The sequence below is a fragment of the Gallinula chloropus genome (genome assembly GCF_964237585.1).
Source record: "Gallinula chloropus genome assembly, chromosome: 6".
NCBI lineage: Eukaryota > Metazoa > Chordata > Aves > Gruiformes > Rallidae > Gallinula > Gallinula chloropus.
In genome coordinates this window covers 3,504,883-3,525,552 of record NC_140091.1, presented here as the reverse complement: position 1 = coordinate 3,525,552, position 20,670 = coordinate 3,504,883, and the positions used below count along the sequence as shown (strand labels likewise).

Genomic DNA, 20,670 nt, shown 5'->3' with positions numbered 1-20,670 from the left:
AAGTGGGAAACAGAAATGGGAAAATTATCTTTTACTTTGTTTTTCCAGGAAAGGATTTTAATCCCACAATAGTTGGGATTTCACAACTTTTCAAAACAGTTTGGTTTGGAGTTGTCTCTTTCCAAGTTATCTGTCAGTTCCTCACATACATTTTGAATGTTGCAGAGAAGTTTTGCAGGAGGGAGAAACAAACCTCTGCGAGTCTTTGGTGGTTCTCACCTGATGGTATTAGGGTGTAAGATTAAAAAACAGTTTTAAAAAATACAGTAGCAAAATTCTATTTTAAAATGAAAAATAAAAAAGAGGAATTGTCCAATTCTTAAGGACTACTTGAGCCATTTGAACCTTCTTATGGGAAGTCATTCATTTACACAATAAGATCTGGTATCTAAAAATCAAGAAGGAGCAAAGAGCCAAAACTTTAACATCTCAAAAAAAAAAAAAAGAAAAAAGACCAAACCCTAAAAAGAAAGAGCATTTGATTCCTTCAGAAACCTTCTGTCACTGAATTGAGAAATAAACTTGCACAGTTTATACTTTTGTTTTGCCTTTTGCTGCTTAAATGATAATATGCACCATTATGAAAGAAAGAAAAAAGACACAATCTTTTCCTTTTTTGCTCTGTCTCCCCCCTCAGTCACGTACATGAGAAAAGTAGCTGCGATAAACAGATACTGAATCAGACTGAAAGTCTTTTTTTAAAAAAAAAAAAAAAACACACCCAAAACATTGCATGATAGTCTCTAAGCAGTTCCATCTGTCAAGCAGAAATTTTAGGCTAATAGCCTGTGGCGATCTCCCTCCGCAGTCCACTACCTGCCTTTGTCCTATTAAATCTCTTTATTCTTCTTAAAAAAGAAAAAAAAAAAAAAGAGGAAAGGAAGAAAAACCTTGCAGACCAAAATCATCTGAGTGATGAAGCCCTAATTTTGACCGCCTCTCTTTGATGTTGAGCAGTGGGTTCTTATTTAAAAAAAGAAAAAAAAAAAAAAGAGAGTGAGTGAGAGAGAGGGGGAGAGAGAGGGAGAGAGAGAGGAGAAGACAGTGCTAGGAGCAGATGACTTTTCATCTCCACTTCACCTTGCCACTGGGTCTGTGAGAGATTGGTTCATTGTCAAGGAGATTTTTTTTTTTTACCCATGATTCCATATGGTATGGACCGGGCTACATGTTGCCCAACATGCCAGTGCAAATGTTTTCTCAATTAGGTGTCTTATCTCCCGTGAGTTAGCATCAGATGAAGCTTGCTGACAGCATAATGGCAGGGAAAACCTCCGACGGCTCCATCAAATGGCAGCTCTGCTACGACATCTCGGCCAGAACTTGGTGGATGGTGAGTTGGCAGCAGGGCTGCTTTTTTTTTTCTCCCTTTTCTACTTTCCCTCCCTCTTTGACAAAATGTCCCAGACCTCACATTTATCAAATTAACATTTGATTTTTTTCACACTCTTCAGTAGAGCAGCCTCACACTTGTCCCACTTGTGTGCTTTTCCCTGTGTAACAGGAGACCGTTAATGTGCACTACAGTTTCCAGAGGGAAGCTTTTTCAATTCTCCTTAAGGGAGGGAAAGGGGAAAAAAAAAAAAAAAAAAAGAAAACCCAAAAAAAAAACAACCCCTATGCAAAGAAGTAGTTTGAAAAAGCCTTGTGCAGAATAACTTGTCTCAGTCGGCTGCCTAACGCTCAGTTTGTTTTACTTTATCTGCTGCTTTCAAGCGTTCGCGTGCGGGTGCGTTTTTTTTACCATGTAATATTTGGTGGAGAAGGGGAGGTGGAAAGTTCAGTCCGTTGCAAAGCAGAGTCGGTTACTGTAAACGCCTTGGACCGGTGCGGTAGTGTCGTGGTGTAAAATCATCACGTGTGAGGGGAGCGTGTTTTGCGAGGTGCTGCCTTTCTCCGGAGCCCCCCATCTAACTTTTCCCTCCGCTTGTTTACGTTAGAACAGGTTACCGGGCTGTGCTGACCTGGAGCCATGTGTTACAGATCCCACATAGCCTGGCTCTAGCTGCTTTTGGGCGCAATTAAAGTTTCAATAAAGTCCCAACGTGCTCCGTAGAACGAGTTAACTAGCATGTCATGGTCAGCCGGGCCAGACAACCTTTGACATCTTGAATCTATAAGAGGTATAGTGAGTTAGGAGGATGCACAATAGCCCATTGTGGCAGAAGATGCAAGTCCTGTTGCGAGGAAGAGAGTCCTCAAATCATTACTGCCCTCGTTAGCGTGTTGTCCGTTAGGGATTAATTCGTTAGCAGCGCATTTTTAGTTTTCTGTAATTATTATTCTTGTGGCAAGCGTGAATTCTTCCAGTGAGAGGAAAAGTTTGCTGCCAGGACAATGAATGTATTATCCGCTCCTAACTGGACCGTGAACCTCAGCTCATTTCACATAGATATCAGTTAAAAAAGGACTGGCGAGTGGAATTACAAAACAAGGCATGATCACTTTCATTGTATGATACGCTGAAACAAGTCGGGGGCTTTCCCTCCCCCTCGCCGCCCCGGACCAATTTTGGTATCGTTTGGAAAGTTTAAGACCTCTGAGGACTTGAAAGACTTTTAAAAGTGAGATCCGGAAGGTTTTTATTCTGCAGCTTGGTGGTGGCCATTGTGTATATCATGTGGCTTGTGTTTAAAGGTGTTTGGGCTCGGGTTTTTCTGGTTTGTTTTCTCTAAACTCTTAATTTTTTTAACCGTCTATTAGAGGTTTGCCAGTGGTTGCCAGTGAAATGTAACATGCAGCTTTTGGTTAATGGGAATAGGGAAGGCTAACCACTTTACTTATAGTACTGATTTTCCAATTAGACTTTCTGCCAGGGGAAGTTGGAGGGGGAAGGGGTATTTGCATGCACATAAACTGTTGACTATTCATGTGACTTTTTTTAGCTTGTTAAACCCCTGTAAATAAGTCTATTGATTCTTAAGTTATCATTTTCAAAGCAAAGTTTTTCCAAGTGCCTGTTTTAACTACACGCTTTACACCGTGCTGTTATTTCTGTCTTATTCTAAGTCATTTGTGTATTTATTCCCACTCCTCTTTTATTGTCTTATCGGCTGCTTTTATGATGAGGTATGTCAATGTTTATTATTTAATAAGTATCCTCAAACATTATTAGGCAGTTATTAGCACCCTATAGAAAGCGTCCGAGGGAAGTTTCATTTCGCTCACATTTATTTCACAGATGTTTTAGTACTGTGAATATAATATGTAAAAATGCTGGAAACATTTAGTAATGCACTTGCCTAAAAATAAACAGTTTTATAACCACACATGCTGTTGTTTAGATTAAACATTGCAGAAAGTTCTCCTTAAACTTGAACGTCACACCATTTATTTTCTAAGAGAACAAAAAAAAATAGAGAAAAAATCAACTAAAATAGCCTTTTTGTAGAAGTTGTGCTAGATGAAAGAGATGTTATTTTTAAACTGAAATGAATAATTCAAGATCTTTACAATAGATGTGTTAATTGCAAATAATTTTCGTACAAAGTTTCAATTATTGATGGAGTAATAAGCAGTTTTTCATACAGTCTGTGAATCTAAAACATACAACAAAAATAGACATCTATTTTTTTTTTAATACCCCCAAAACCTCATCACACTTCCACATTCTTTTAATCAAAAGTAAGCTAGAGAGCAGATTTTAATGTTTTAAAGACAAATAAAGCTTTTAAAATTACCTCATGTATCGTCTGGCTGCACAAAATCTCAGCTGCACAGTGCTAAACTTCGGTTTGGTACTGCCAGCATACAAAGAGATGAGTGAATACCCCTTGCACCCATATGGACTCAGCTGCCAGCACTGTGATATGCAATTTTGCTTTTTAATGAATCGTAAACAATTTGTGTGTCAAACGAGGGAGTTTGTTTTCTTTCTGGAGCAGGTTCTAAATCCGTTTTAAGCTATAGCTGTGTACTGTACTGGAGTATTATGCCCAAATTTAAAGGTTCTGTGTCATTTTGATGAAAAGACCTGTTATAATGAAAGAAACGGCTTTATAAAAGGCTGGGTGTAGTAATCTCTCTCTCTCTTTCTTTCTTTCTTTCTTTCTCTCTCTGTCTCTCAACCTCACACTCTCCCTCTTTCACTCCAGTCTATAGCATGTTTATAGCTAGCTAGCTGGAGATAATGGAGATTGGTTGATTGCATGATTAGTAAAATGAATGGATTTTAGCATTGGGCAAAGCAGCTTGCATTTTTGAAAGGTGGCTTTAAAATGCAGACTTCTAATTTTGACCTTATTTTCTTTCATAGATAATCTTTATTAATGCTCCTTTAATTTGGTTTTCCTCATCACAGCTAGTTTTTTTTTTCTCTCCAGCCATCTGATGGAATGGCTAATATATTTTATCTTACTTGCCAAAATAGCAGGAGGTCAAAGTAAAAGAAATATGTTCTTTTTCTTTCTCGCAGACAGTTATAGATGTTTCAAACTATTTCAACAGGAACCCACAGGATTTGTACGTGTTAGCAATAATTGCATTTGTCACCACAGTTTTAAGACAATCTTTTGACACCTAGTCTATTTTTTTCTTAGGCTTTAATCAAGTAAAGTCAGAAATAGTTATTATTTGGCTATATTGTAATGTGACATTTTAGGGGAAAAAAAAAATCTTCCAAAATGCTGTAAATTTACTTAGGGAGGAATTGGTTTGGGTTTTTCTTTTATAATATATATGTAGTAGAAAATACTTCAGCCAGTATAGCAGCCCCAAGATGAGAGGAATTAGTTTGTAAGCGTTGGCACTTTTTATTTAAATTTGACTGCTGTCATAGAGACACTAAAGGGTTAGCCATAGGAAAGTTTCAGTACTCTGTCTTGCATTTGCAACAAATATGTGCAGCTGTGCTACTTTTATAAACATTTATTTCAAGCTGATTTATTTATTTTAAATTATTTGCTCTAGCAAGCCAGTGTGATGTGACTATTCTATATGTTTAATAAGGGATTGTCTGCAAAATTCCTTTGCATGGGGTTATTGAAATACATCTGCAGCGAAGGTATATACAGGAAAGAAAATTCTCAGTCATGGTATAAAACATAAAAGACCCTGGGCCAAATTCTGCTCAAGGTTTATGCTGCCATCAGCCCGGAGTTGCTGCATTAAGAGGAGTGGAGCAACTCCAGGTTTACTTACCTGTGCGACTGAGAGCCAGCTTTTCACCCATAATTTGAATTATCTCAGCCCAAACAGCTTCCAACCCCAACCTGCTCTCCTTTGTGAAATATTGGAAGAAAAAAAAAAAAAGCCTCATTAATAAATAAGGAGCCATTTCAAATGACTCCATGTATGAGTTAGCATGCAAACCGCTGTTATTGAAGGCGACAGTCAGAGCAGATCCACCAGGCATTTTCCAAAATAATTGTTTTCTAGTTTTCTTATCCAGCTATCGATCCACAGTTCAGCGTAGAAGCCTTTCGATGCCATAAGTTAAAAGAGAATTTATCAAAGACAGGAGGACCGGTCTTGAAATGGTCAGTTTGTTACTTTGAAGGCTTTTAACTCAACATAATTTTTTCACTGAAGCTCTTAGTAAGTACTTTTCTTTCTCACCTCTGTGCTCCATTTTTTTTTTCAGAGGAATAGCTGAAATTGCTCAGGTAATTTATGCACTAAAAAACCATGAAAATTTCAAAATGTTACTAGCATTTCCATCAATTAAGAATTAATAAAATCCTCACTCTAACTCTCACTGCAAAGGAGATTAAAAATAATGGCGCATCTAATAAATATTTAATTTCATCATATGGGAAGCTAATTGTTACAACCAAAGCTAAAAAAGTCCAGAAGCATGAAATGCTCAAAAGTAGTATTTCTTGTTTAAATCACCAAGCGTATCCTTTACATACATGCATACACATACTCTCATCTGAGTTTCTCATGGTAATCCCCACATGCTGTTGAAACCATACCTGGCTTTGCTGATTTGTGCTTCCTACTTCTAATTTACTGTATGTCAAAAAAGGATCCTTGTATTAATAATTATCCTGCTCCTGCCTCTCCAAAAATAACAAAGTGTGAATAAATTGTTATATAGCAGCGTGGCTTTTCTTTGTTTTATAGGGTAACTCTCATATGCTCATACACTGCTCAGCTGCTGTATAAATGTTTTTAATAAAAGTCTTCCTTCTATGACAGAGTTGCTAAGTTCTGTGTGTGAGCTGAACACATGTATTCAGTGCATCGTTAGACTTATTTATAGTATCTTCATTTTCCATACGTGTCCTCCTTTCGCCTCCCAAGTATTTGCCCTAGTTGTTTTCTACTCTTTTTTCCTTCACCTGTCCTGAATATTGCCATGAATGTTTCTAATTTAAAGCCAGAGGAGTCAGTGGCTGATTAGAAGACAGGAAATTGGAGGATTAAACTGTCTGGTTGAACTTCCTTTACTTATCAGTACTGTGTAACTTACACTGGATTACAAACTCATTGGGACAATTTCTACAATGTATCAGTACTTCTGTTTCCTTAGTCTTTATTTTTTTGGGAGAAAACACGGAAAACAAGGGAAAGGGGTTGTTTGTGGCTAAAAGCCAATACTTTTTAATAACTCTGATGCACTGTAGGTTTAAATTAAATTTGTATAAATGTCTTCAGATAGGAGAATTCATTCAATTTGAAACCATGCAGGTCCATAATACATATTTTAAATTAACTTTCATATGTAAACAACCAAGCAACAGATACTTTCGGGGAGGGGAGAGGGAAATGACATCATTTTAGTAAGAGGAGAATGCGCCAAGTTAACCCTTGTTCAACCCTCTTCCCCTCAGAAACTTCCATGTTTGTTGTAACATGATGGTGTAGCTATAGGACACCCTGAGGAAAGGGCTAGAGAAGAAAGCCCAGTTTATCCAAAAAACTTTGGCTGGACTCCCAGTGCTACCCTCTGAGCCAGGAGCTGGAGGTCTGACATCCTCACCCGGCATTACTAGGGGAGAAGGACATTGTGTAGATGGCTGTCTAACCAGGAGGAGAATGAAGAAGAGCACAACTTTTTACCCTTAAGGATCTGCTTGTTCTCACTGTTGATTCCCATGTTTTACTTCCAGGGCTCATCGTGGCCCCTGGTTATGAAATCATTGTAGTAGCTGGGAAAAGCAAGTAATAGCAGATTCTGGAGGACCTGTCTTGTGAAGGATAAATAGGAGGACTTCTAACCCCCACCCGTGTTATACCTGAGCTGTCTCTCTACTACCATTCACCATCATTTAATTTTACACATTGAAATCTGTAGCTGTCGAAACTGAATCGAATACCTGACCATGCAAGTACCCAAAAAAGAAAGACACTGCCTGAAGGGTCTGACACCTTGCTCTGAATCCAAAGGCAGTGAGATGAGTCGTATACTTTGGGACTAGATCTTTAAATTGGTCGGGATGCTTGCGATGGTTTCTGGCAGTCTGGTCCTGCTACATTAGGGAAGGTCTCCGCTCACACTGCGAGTAATCGAAAAGGGAGGTGAAAATAAAAGAATATTCTGAAACTTTTTCCTGGCAAACTCATGGTCATTTCCATATGAATGAAAAACAACCAGAAACTTTGTGAGGAAGTAAATATTTGCTTTCCCTACCTTCATATGAAAGGAAAACGGTAACAGTTTATCGACGGGTTCCGTGTATTAATCCCAATGTGAAAAGAATCTCACTGTGCTGCCTGTAGCGTGCTTCACTCTTCTCCCTCAGATGTGGTCACTGATACTGATTAATATTTATAGATGATTTTGGGATTAATCAGGTTGTTTCTTTGTCGATAGTAGAAGACAAATACATAATAACATGTTTTGGATTGGTATTATCTTTGTTATTTCCATTAATGTCAATGGGAACTTTGAGAAGTACTGCAGGTAATAATTATAAAACTCATTGCAAAGATTGGAGCTCTTTGTAAATGTACGTACACACGCTTTACGTACACAATACACACATGCTTTCTCCACCCACAAAAAGCAGAGGTCCTGCCACACTCCCAAGAAATCCGACTGATCTCTGAGCAGCAGGAGCCGGTCTGATTGAGGCGCTTCGGAGCGGGCGCTGCACAAGCACGCAATAGCTCTTCTGCTCAAAGGTTTCCGAACTTGTGTCTGCTGTGATGAAGATCTCTGGATCTATTTTCCATGGAGTTAGATTATTGAAGAATAGTTCTCAATAAGATAAAAATCATTAGAACAGATGAGCTAGATGTGTTGGCTAATGGAGTGAGATTCAAAATATTTTGCCTGTATAAGCATGTCTGTTGTTCTTTGGTGTTGGTTGTTGTTTTTTTTCAGAGGCTGTGAAACGCAAAGTTAGCAATACAACTAGCTATGGGTGGAAGTGTTGGATAGTACAGATGGCACTATAAGCTTGTAGACTTTTACTACCAATAATTGCAGTGCCCTTGCTTTCAAAGGAGTGCAGGTTGCCCTTGATGTACGCAAACAGCCATATTAATTTCACAACCCAATTGGAATCGCACACATGGATTGAGGTTGTCAGTAGGAGCAGTGTGGAAATTAAGAGCACAAATAGTGCTCTCAAATAGGCCTTTCTGCTTCAAACGTGACTCACTCCAAAGACACAGGGTGTATGTGGTCACTAGCAGCACATCCACAACTGAGACTTTGTAAGCAAATTAAAGGGTAGTTTTTCATGTTTCTATTTTTTTTAGATCTTAGAATTCAATTAGGCTGGAGAAAATGGACCCGATTCTGCGTGGAAATAGGCTGATATTTGGAAGTGGAAAGTAGAGCATGGCTTGTTGGTTTATATCAAGGAAATACAAAGGATTCCAAAGTGACCTAAATTAACCTTTTATGTTCAATAAGAAAGAAGTGTTCTATTTGATTGCTCATTCAGACAACATTTATGTTTACTCTCAGGAACAAATAGCAAGAACCTGTACGTGTGTTTCTTTTTACCAGTATTTTTCTACTAGAGATTTTTTTTTTGTGATGCTATATGAAAGAATAGGTTGAGACAAATTGGTTAAACACGGGTTATCTAGGGCAATGGCTGAAAGGTGAATCAGTAAGACTTTTACAAGAGCAAAACCAGAAGTTGTTTTCAAGGATTATAAGCAAACACAAATAAAACTCAAATTTACTCGTGATCTCCTGCTAATGAGGACTTAGAGTTTAGACTTGTTGCTTCCTTTCCTTTTATCTTGATTTTCTAATGAAATGAGGCTTAAAAGATCAGTTGTCTGTCTGCCATGCGTGATGCAGGAACCCGCAGTGTAAGACACCATTTATCACACCAAAGGAATGTCGTGTGTTCAGAAATTGGTGAATGATTCTTAAACAATTTAAAAGAAAATAGTAACTTTCTTATGAATTATGACTCTCCCCTGATTTCATAGTATACAACTTTGTCGCTATATAGAGCTGTTAAAAATGTCTAGAGAAGAGGTCTGTTTCTCTACGGTCCCTTTTTTCAGAGCCCTATTGCATTTCTGTGGAAACACACTCTCTTAATTCCTAATGATGTTTCTGAAGAGTCTTCCACAGACAAATAGGGGAAATACCTTCCACAGAGGTGTGTAGGAAGAGGACATAGCCCAAAATGGTGGGAAACCCTAGGTGAAGACCTGGCTCTCGGCAAGCAATGACATTTACTAATTTCTAATATGAGCTCATTTAGGGAAAGTTTAAAGAATAGCAAGAAAAGGACTGACCCAAATGTGGGTATTCAGCACAGGCACTGTGAAGGAGAGAGGAAGGAGAGCAGGCTTTGATGTTTCGGGGATAATATTTCCTGGCATTATGAAGAGCAGTGACCAAGAGATCACACCTGAGTAGGGACAGTGAATCACAAGGGCTTTTTTCCTCCCTGGCCTCGAGATCTTCCTTTGAAGTTGCTTCTGTTTCGCTACTTAAAATCCCATTCTGTGACATATGGGCTACCAACTGCTCTGGTCCTCCAGTAACTGGACCACTGCACAGACAAATAACTTCATGAGTTTGTTTTCCTCTCTTCAGATGCAGAGGCATGGTTTGAATTGCAGATTAGCGGCTCATCTGCCCAAAGTCTTCTGCACTGAGGCAACTCCATAGCAGGAAGCCAAAGAGCCATAGGCCAACAGCAGTGGCCGAACAAACAAGGCTCGGTGCCAGCTCCGTGAGATATCCCCCATGCTCAGCAGTGCAGCCACTTCTCATTGCATCTGCCTAATTCCAAATTTTCAGGGTATATTTTAGGGGACTTTGCTGTAAACTCTGGTGAAAACTGAGAAAACATGAGAAAAGAGTGGAAACCAGGCTGACAAAGTGCCTCTGGATTGAGCAAAGTCTAATTCTCTGTTGGATATTTTGCCCCACAGCCCTGTATCCCGGTGTTTCCCACTTGACAAAGTCTGTGGTTTCACTGTGCATTAGGAGCTGCACACCCTTACAGAGCCAGCTGTTCCTATCTTTTAGGAACTGTGCCTTCCAACGCAGGATATTCTCTGATTTAAATAGTAGAGTCTACTTCTATGTTGCTTGTCCTAACACATCTGTTTCTAGATCTGAGATCTGCTCTGAAAACAGAGGAATCCTTACACAGAATCGGATCACAGGACTGATCCTGTGTAGGGAAAAAAAGAAAGAGATCTTTGTGGTAGTGATGATATGCAGCGATGCAAAAACCTTAACTAAAAATGTTGATCTCTTCTGAAAGTGAATGATTGGCGGCCTGAGAACAAAGATCAGTGGGCTGGGGGGTTTTATTTTCCCTTTTGACAGGATGAGGGGCTGGAGACAAAATGAGTGGAAGTTGTACCCTGAAAAACAGTGTGAGACGAGGCCTTCTGGAATACGAGAAATAAACAGACCGATAAGGGTGGAGTGACAGAGCTGCAGAGTTCTGAGGATGGTGACAATTTAAATTTGATGCAAACATCTGTTCATGTGCTTTAGATGGAAATAATCAAACACCTGCACTTCCATGTATGTGTTCATGCTTGCAAATTTCTTTGTTCTAACGAGTTTTCTGGGTGCACACACCAGGACGGGCGTGCACGAGCGTGGTGGAGAATTATCATTTGTATGCTGTAGGTGTTTGCACCTGCAAAATGCAGGTGCCTGCTTAAAACCTGTGTTCTTCCAGGCAGATATGCAACGTGTTTCCCTCGGTTTCTGCAGAGGTGTGCCAAATCTACCGCTTTAATTTCTTTACCTCTCACCCCTCCTCATCTACGGAGTAGAATTATACAACTCAATTACCTCAAAAAGGGTGTTAGATGTCAATTAATGGGTTTCCAACATTATCCGAAGACAGATGCTATAATTGCAGAACATTATTTGATAAAAAAGTTACTTAGGAACATAAGCTTTTGCAGAATTAGAGGAAGCTTGAAGGCAGGGAAGACCTAATAGGCTGTGGAGTCTTTCCATCTACCAGCAGTCTGTTTTTTACTGTTTATTTATTGCCGACTTTTATTTTGCCTTTAAGCCAAACACTATGGGTTACTCGTATAGCATATGCTTCTTCGCTCTGCATACGGGTAAAAGCAGTGATCTCAAAATCAAGCTAATATTATAATAAAACTTGACTGGGGATGCCTGAAGTGGTGCTTATGCTCACACTGCGTAAGACACAGAGAGCTCTGCGCACGCCACCGTTCCACATGAAGTAGGGGTTTGGTAAATTGAGTGGATTACTGGGATTTCATTAAAAATTAAATGTACAATTATTTAGATGAATTTTTCACATATGCTTGTGGGCAAACAATTTTTGATTAGTTGTTGACATATAGTACACACAGTGTGTGTGTGTGCGCGCGTGTGCACATGTATATTTACATGCACGGTATATAAATAAAATACAGACAGTAATGTAGTGTTAGTAAAGTCCACTGGTAGTCATTAATTTGATGAGTCTCATATAGGATGGAAAGAATGATCTTCCTCAGACTGAAAAATTATCTTTGCTACATCACATTAAGGCTTATTTATCCAGTAAGTGGTTATAAGAGCTCAAGACCAAGCAGAAGTTTATCTCCCAGATGATGCTGTGGAAGGAAAGCTCTGCAATGCCTTTTTCAGCAGTGCCTCTCACTGGCCTGGGGTTTACAGCAGTGGAAGGAACTTCCCCAGTTTGATTTTAATTAGAAATCAGGTGGTAAAGCCAGGGAAAAGATTTCTAAAGATCTGAAGTGTCTGAAGAGGAGCGGCTTGAATAACACTGTATTAGTCATGAGGCAAGGAAGGAAGAATGTTGTCATGATTTCAAAGTAACATTGTTCAGTAAACGAAGATGTGTGAAGCACTTGCTAAACTAAATTAGTTCTGAGGTTTGGTGCACATTTGTGTAATTCTGTTCATTGAAGCTTTGAACAATTGTGAAAGAAAAAACAAACACGTCTATTAAGAAAAAAATGCTTGAATTGCATTCTGGTGGTGTTTATCTGCAGCAATTCAGCTGCCATTTTTCATATTTCCAACAGAATAATTAATCGGTGCAAATAAATAAATACAAATAATAGAGCATAATTCTACTTGGAATTTTACTTCACGGTGCTGATCTAATGAAGATTTTGCTTTCTCCCAGGGAAGTAGAAGTTGTATAGATGTTTTAGGACCCTGTGTCTCCTAAATTTTCTAGAGAGGCTGTTCCTCAATTGATGACCTTTTTCTCATGCGTGGATTCAGTGTGCAGAACGGGTAAATCTTGTGGTTTGAGTGTCCCCTGTAGAATATCATTGAGTAAGTGTAGCCATGTACTTTTTATTGTACTATCCTGTGATTAATTTTCCTAAGAGTTGGTGTTCCAACCTCCTTGTGGAGAGGGGAGGACACTGAGCCCTCAGGTCATGTTTCCAACTCCTTTAATGCACCTCTGACATTTACTCGTCTATCCAGCATCTTTACCTTTGTGCCATTATACTTGTTGCTGTCTTACTCAGTTAAGAAGTACAAATAACCCCAGCATTGCCAGCTGCAGTCCCAGGCTGGATCATTACTCCAGATTTGAGGTTAATCAACTGCAAATTCCATTAGCTTCATACAGAGTGAAAATAAAGAACAGACGGTCTCGCATGTGAGCCAGAAGTCAGGTGCAGCACAATACGGCCAGCCTTCAGGTAGAGGGATTTTTTCCCTTCAGCTAACATCTCTGAGATAAGACCAAAGGATGAGATCAAAAAAGATTTTCATGAAAGTTTCATAGACTCCCATCTTTTTTCCTTTTCTCTCCACTTCCACTTGCAAATGTTCATTCTCCATTTGATCTTGGGGCAGGAGGGGGGGGAGGTAGTTACCCCTTTTTTCTCCTGAGCACTACAGAAAGTCATTAAGCCACTGTAAGTGGGATATTCTCAGGCATCTTAAATTCTTTACCTACTTGTTGATTGTACCAGCAACTTGTGTTATTACTCAAGAAAATACTGTGCAAAGATTGGGGGCAGCAGGATACGGGGACAGTTTGGTGTTGAAGACCCATTTACTAAGATCCCCAGCTCGAGATGCTGACATACCCATGCACCTTGTGAGTTCTGCCACTGTTTTCAATAGGACTCACCATATCAAAGCTAGACACGTAGGAGAGCGGTACCAGGAACCAGGCCTAGACGCTTCCCTGCTGCTTTTATTTTGTGCACTGTCTCCCCACCCCTCAGATAGGGATTTTGCTTGTTATTGGTGGTTTTCTCACGAGTCCCTTTAAGATCTAATTAAAGTTCCTTTCTTTTTTTTCCTGTACTGCAGAAAGTTGATGCTTAGAGGAAATATTTTTACTAAAAAAGGTAATCTACAGTTGCCTGAAAAGATAATGCTCTGCTACATCTCAAATCTATAAAGCTAAAGCTTTCCTCTCAAATGGAAACAGTGGATGGGAAGTCAGGTCTGTGGCCAGGAGCTGAGGCACTGCTGCACGTGGAAGGCACTGCACTTTCCAGGCTGAATGCTGGAAATTCACATTAGCCCAGTGTTTGCCAAACAACGGGAACGATGCGTGCTGCAGCTTTTCCCTCTCCTTTGCATCTTTAGTTCCTCACCCAGTTTTGGTGGGGAAGGGAGGTGCCTGCGTGTATGTGTGTGTATATCTCCCTATATACATATGTTAGATCATCACTGGCACGCCATTACAAAAGGTTAGGGAAAATATTGCTGCCAACAGAACTGAAGATTAAATAATCCAATCTCTGGGAACTGTAAACTAACAATCACTATCACAAACGGGCCCTTTCTAATCATAGTTTGTGGTGGAATGAAAGATGCAATTGTCTGGAATTGATGAATATGGGATCCATGCTGGCTTCGGGGTCAAAGGTGACTTCATGCAAAGGTCCCTTTCTCTCTGGCACTGCTTCCTTTGTATAGCATAGCTTGGCAGCTATCTCTTTGCACTTCGGCTACCTGCCAATGCAGCTGGTACTGTGCAACTGTCTGGTACAGACTACAAAGCATCACTCAGCAACCAGCAGCTCCGCATGGGGCCCCTTTTCTAGGATGACAAAGAAAGATGGGCTATACATTCTGCCATCTATGCCCATTAAAAAGACTCTTAAATTGCATTACTACAAGTTATTGTTAATTATGTAGTAGTCACTGGATCTGTATGATCCTTTTAGGGGATGATAATCTTTACAGTATGCTGGCAGTATGAATAATCAAGAGGGAAAAATCAGTATTTTGTTGTGTAAAAAGTAGGTACTGATGTGGTAAGTTGCTCACTCGTAGCTGTATGAATGAAACCTTCACTTGGAGTGTGTATGCCACAGGTTTGCAGCATATGCAGGGGGAAAAAAAATTGAACTAGACAAATTACTTGTGAAGCTGTGTCCTTATAGTTTCAATATTCATGTTACAGTTAAGCTTGGGAAGCGTTTGTGTTGGTAAGCATTTATCCTGAAGGCTTGCTGGTTGTTAAAATGTGCCTTGAGCTGCAACTGAGAAGGAAGCAAACAAAGTTCTGGCTACATTAAAATAAACAATTTCAGTGTAGAACTCGGGAAACTAACCCACGTTTGAAGGATGGGATTCTGGTGATGAAAGTGGCAGCAGTGGCAGGCTGATGGGACACTGATTATCTTGAATCCCTTTTTCCCCTCAGTAGTGTATTTTCTTCAGCAGTGGCTTGTAGCATGTCCAACAAAAGGAAAACCTTTGTCCCTTCTAAAAACTGAGGTCCTGGTGGTCTCCTGAGGAATGGCCAAGCCATTCTTCTGTTCTTCAATTTGGACTTGATGAGTTGTATTGCAACTCAATCTGCAGGCCTGATTCCAGTGGGTATTTCCCAACTCCTGTTAAAGCTGAAACAGCTAATCCAGGGCAAGCGAAACAGGATTCACCTTCAGTAAGACGTATAGATGACTTACTACTACATAGATCCATGTTACTTCAACTTAAATATGCTGGGCCAAATGCTTAGCTCCTGTCAACTGGCGTAGCTCCACTGAAGTTAATGCAGATGTACCAATTCACCCCTCCTGAATCTTCTGGGCCAAGATTTCAAGGAAAACCCTCTAAAAAAAAAAAAAAAAAAAGGTGGGACTTGTTTACTGATGGCTGGGTCTTCTCCCCTTTTTCTTTTTCCTGCTTTCTCTGCACTATTTATGATCCTGCACTTGCCTCCTGTAGAGCTGGCAGGCATCCTAAGATGTACACCAAATTCTGGGAAGAAAACACGGCAATTTCTGTGCGGTACCACCGCGAGAGCGGGTCTATTGAACCACTTTTATTTCCTCTTTTGTTCAAAATACACGAAAATCTGAGACACGAGATACAATGGGAGGAGATGAGAACCTCCAGGCTTCAGTTTCTCTCTTTCCTCCTTGCGTCTAATATTCCTTTCCTTGCCTTGTTCTGATATCAGCTATTTGAAATAGTTATATATAATTTAACATTATACAAAAGTATTGTCATATCAAACATAGTGAAATGGATTCCAAAAACACCATCTGGTATTTGGGAATGCACTGTGAGTTGGGAACGTGAGAAGAGATATTCTTTGCCACTTTGCTTGGGACCCAGCCATTAGCAGTGTAATTGCCAAGAAAAGGTGACAGGCTTCAGGCTTAATGCAAGTGGGTTGTGGGGTTTTTTTTTTTCCTCTCTCTCTTCCCCAGCCAGTTAACTCTGTGAGTCCTAAACTCAATGCAAAAGGCAGCGTAAGGGCAACACAACAGCAAAAACACAATAGGCTCCCTTAAATTAAAAGGCAGGGTGGAAAACGAAAACAATCACTGGGCTCCTATAAGAAGGCTAGAATAAGTGAAAGCAAAATAAGCTTGTTGAGAGGAGGACAGAAAACACGACGCGCCTGCTTTAAAGCTGCAGTGTGCTACACAGAATTGTTCTCTTAAGTAGTGGATTTGTAATGATTAGAGTTTCCCAAGCTTTATCCAAAAGCTCATTTCAAAGCCATCATTAGTTTCATCTAATCCACCCAAAATTGCAAAAGGCATATTGTGAAGGTCACCCGTGACCGTTCTAAACCTGGTTTATTTGATATTATCTCGCTTCTTCCTCTCCCTATCTCCATCTAGCCCTTTAAGGATGGGGGGGGGGGAAGAGAGGGGGTTTAATAAATTAAAAACTCAGATTGATTTCTCTGGGAATATTATTCTGATGTGTAAGAACCCAAAGGGCATGCATAGTACAGTTTATATAATTTGATGTTGCTAGCCTGTGTGCTACCTTTGGCAGGTGTAATTCTAACAAGTTTTGCCAATACCTCTCACCTGAGAACCAGATCAAACATGAGGGAGGTAAAAAATCGGAGATATTTGAATAAGGATCAAAGTCTCTGTATTACATACAGGAAGGTAAATAAACTTAGCAGCAGAGGATGAAAACGAGTGAGTAACACAGAAAGGTTTTAATCTTTATTGATTTCCATCTAATATTTGAAAAACAGCCTTATATTAATTCTGAACTCAAAAAAAAAAAAAAAAGGCCACATTGATTTGTTTCAGTGTATCAGAAACTGTGATGCTACAATAGATCTGCTATTAAATTACACAAAATAAAATGATTTCTGGTGGGTGTATCTAATGCTTGCCAAATTAGATGAAATGAAAGCTAACCCTCTTAGTCTAGCTGTTGTTTTTAAATATTTATGTCTTTAACAGACATTTGTGTGTGCCATGAGGGGGACTAGAAACTCCTTTGCTATCAGTCAGCTTATGTAGACATGCAAAATTCTTACAATCTCAGTACCAGACTCACATGAAATGTTCATCACTGCAAGTTCTTTCAATTTATTTGCAATAAGCTTGCCTATTCCCCACGCTGCCGTTTTGGCTCCCGTTGCTTATTTATTTACTGCGATTGCGTTTCGCTGCAAATGAGTTCTGTATGCAGAACGTAGTCTGCAAGGTGTAGCGCAGATTTTCAGCGTGGAGTTCAGCCCTTCAGTGCAAGAAAAAGGTGGTGGCAGTCCCAAGGGTGCCAGATTGCTTGAGGGACTGAGAGAGAAGCTGCGAGCCCAGAGCTCGCCCTCTCTGCCGGCAACCAGCCGTCGTGAAACTTTGCCCTGAAACAAACGGTGGAGAGCTGAGCCTCACCACGCGTCGGAGTGGGAGAATAAGTCAAAGATCACAAAAGGATCTTTCTGCTCTACGTGAGAGCTTGGGATCGGGGTGAGATTTTACCCCAGTGCTGCTCGACCTGACCCTTGTGCTGTTTGCTTTCTGAAAGCAGTGATGGTCTCTGATACGCCTCTCATTTAGTACCAGGTTTCTCGCTTTGAAACGTGTCGATCAAGGCAGTCCCTGATGCACTCAGTGTCCCAAACCCTCCGGATTAATAACCCAACTCGGGCAGCTCAGAAGAAAGATAAAGTTCCGATTTCTATCTTACAAAAACAAACACTCTTTTCAGGCCAAATCACTCTCCAACAGTGTGGTTGTTGTAGTCTGAGTCCTGATCAGCACCTGCTGCTCCAGCGGCACTGGTGTGGCGACGGATGCACCCGACACACAAGTTCTGCGTGTGCGGAAACCGAGGCCCCGTGATCACAGGGACAGACCACACATGGCATTCCCAATTCCCACTCAAAGAATCAAGAATCACCAACAAAACTGGTTTGCAGATTAATTTCTTAAAGGGTGTATTCACCTACAAAATCTTCTGTAGGCAAGATTAAGACCTTCAATACAAGTGAAACATGCTTGCACTTCTTGCCTTACCGTTCCTCCCGTAGCAGGAGTCACACAGATACTCTCCTTTTTGACTTTGCTTTCCTTTGACCTTTTCCTGTTGAATAATCTAATGTTTCTGGAATGTATCTTTTATTTAATGGTTTTAATCAATAGCTACAGTAACAAAGGATCTGCCTCTTCAGATTAGTTCTTCTGTAAATTAATATTACAGAAGTGTGTTTTAAGCCCCTGTTGAGCAGCCGCAGCCTCCACGAACCAAAACTTTGATGTTAATAGCAGCAGTGCTTTCGTGCAGCACAGTTCCTTCCCTGTTCAGTCCCAGTGCACAGCATGGGGCACGCCAGGGCCGCCCTGAGAGCGTGAAAGCTGGAGCATCCCATGCCCAGCTCCATCCCTCGGGCCCTGCCGACACCAGCCAGGTGTCCTCATCCGGACACACGGGCACTTTCTTGGGTGGTAAGCTGTCAGCTCCAGCAGCTTAGAGTTTTTTATCACCTTAAGAGGAACGTGCCACCCACAGCAATGTGGAATTATTAGGTTTTTCTTTATCCTTTTTTTTTTCCTTCTGCATAGAGGGCTTTGCCTGTTTTTCCCTTCCCAGCCAATGCCAGGCTGGGGTTTTGTTTTGCTCTCTGGTGACATGATGACAAACTGCAAATGAATAATCAGAAGAGAAGTACTTAGAATTAAAATGGCAAAAATATTATTAGTTTCTGCCCTCTCCCCCTCCCAGCCCCACTCCCGCACCCCTCTCCTGTTTTCCCCTCCCTCCTCTTTTGACGGCAGGCAGAAAATGCAGATGCCAAGGCAGGGGAAGATATTTTTAAGCAGGAGCATCTGGCTCCTTGGCAGACTCCACAGGCAGTTGGTTTGGTTGTTTTGGAGTTGCCTCTGGGTCTGTCACATGTTTTGGCATCTGACTGATTGTCTGGGCTGCCTCCTCTTATTGGACATATTTTTTCTTTGACTCACCTTTGATTCTGAATTGTCTCTTTATTTTCATTTGCCAGTGAAAAGCAACTTAAGCTGATCCTGGGCTTGTTTAATATAGAAATAGTCCCCATCGCTCCCTGCCTGTGGCTCATGGGAGCCTCCTCCCTGCCCGGTCTGTGCTACCAAAGGTGCTCACTGCGAACAATGCTTCCCTGGGATTTGCATCAGGCTCTGAGCACTACTTGGGAAGGACTATTCCAGGGAGGAGAATTTTCCCACATCCAAATATACAACTGAAAGCACAGAGATATTGCTCCTGTATCTGTGTATGTTTGGAGTTATATATATATTGGGGGGAGGGTTTGCCTTAAAACAGTGTAGTTTTCTCAGTAGATTTTGTGCTGATTATGAAAAACTACTTGGAATGACAGGTCTGTCCCTGCCTGCAAGCCTGCTGCTTGGAAAAAAGTTAGATGCTTTTAGCAGTATTTGTTTCTCTGTTTTCTTTGCACAGTACATCCTGAGCAAAACTATTTGTTTTTCACTTAAAAACAAACCCTCAATTTTTCCTCCTAACCTCGTGGAGAGGCAGTCTGGAAGCTTGTCCCTGCGACCTGCCCCAGCCTGCAGAGCCGACCCAGGGATTTTACGACTGCCAGGGCAGCGAGGCTGGCAGAAACAGGTGGGCTCACAGCAGGGAGCAGCAGCCAAAGCCCCGCCACAAGTTCTGCTGGGATTTTTTTAGGTGGCTAAACTAAATCTAATTAAACCAGAGCATGTTTAAATGAGCTTCGTTTAATGTGCACTTTGTATAGCTCCTCTATTAATACCGGTGGCTCTTGGGTTTATTGTTGGTGCTATCAGTTTTCTCTCTTTCCTGATATTCCCAGGGACTGAACGGATTATTTATCAGAAGGGTTGGGTTTATGTTTCTAAAATGCTGGTTTGGAGCTGTCCTGTGAACTGGTCCTTGCTGTGCTCAAGAGGCACCGCAGAGGCTCAGAGATGAGATGTAAATCTGTGCTTTCAAGCTATGATGAGACCATATTCCATAGAAAAAATGTTTTTCTTTGAAGGCAAATACAAGGGAGAAAAAACACAACTTTTTTAATACATCTTTAAGGGGTTTTGTGAGTAACATCATAACAATACTTGGGTTTCACTAACCTGACATAAAGAAGGCATCGTGTAACTTGTGTGTTGTTTGGAATTTTTTACTTAATTACATCAAATCAAATTAAACTCATGGAGGAAAAGGGTAGGGAAAAACATAACATGACATTTTAAAACAAAAGCTACCAGTTGGTGTCTTTCCTGCAGTTAAGGTACTGCCTGGAACAGAAAGCTTGTCTCTCACTGACCTATCATTTTTGCCTCAGTCATGTACATGTTTCGAAGCCTTATGTATATTATTGCTGTAAGTAATAAGGATGTGAGAGGATAGGGAACTGGCATGGAGGAAATAAAACTACTTATTCCTAGGGCAGGACATTTTGGGCAGCAAGGTTACATCCTTGTCTCTTCTTCCTACCTTATGCATCAGGGAGCTAACTGCAGGGTCACTCCAGTTAGTCTCCAGGTGTATCTGGAGTTCACACACACAGAGAAGATGGCAAGAAATATTTTAAAACCCCAGAGAGAAACTATTTGCTGTAACTTTTCATGTGCAGG

At 40.6% G+C, this 20,670-nt stretch overlaps 1 protein-coding gene across 1 annotated transcript in view; it reads left to right on the top strand.

Annotated features, from left to right (window-relative positions):
• Nucleotides 1-1,237: 1,237 nt before the first annotated feature.
• The window catches only part of NFIA (nuclear factor I A), a gene marked incomplete at its 5' end in the record, with an annotated part of 353,459 nt that continues 334,026 nt past the window's right edge, over nt 1,238-20,670 (top strand). Inside the window, one exon of the mRNA XM_084266547.1 lies at nt 1,238-1,333. Within this exon, the coding sequence (XP_084122673.1) occupies nt 1,238-1,333 (96 nt within the window). The remainder of the gene's footprint in view (nt 1,334-20,670) is intronic.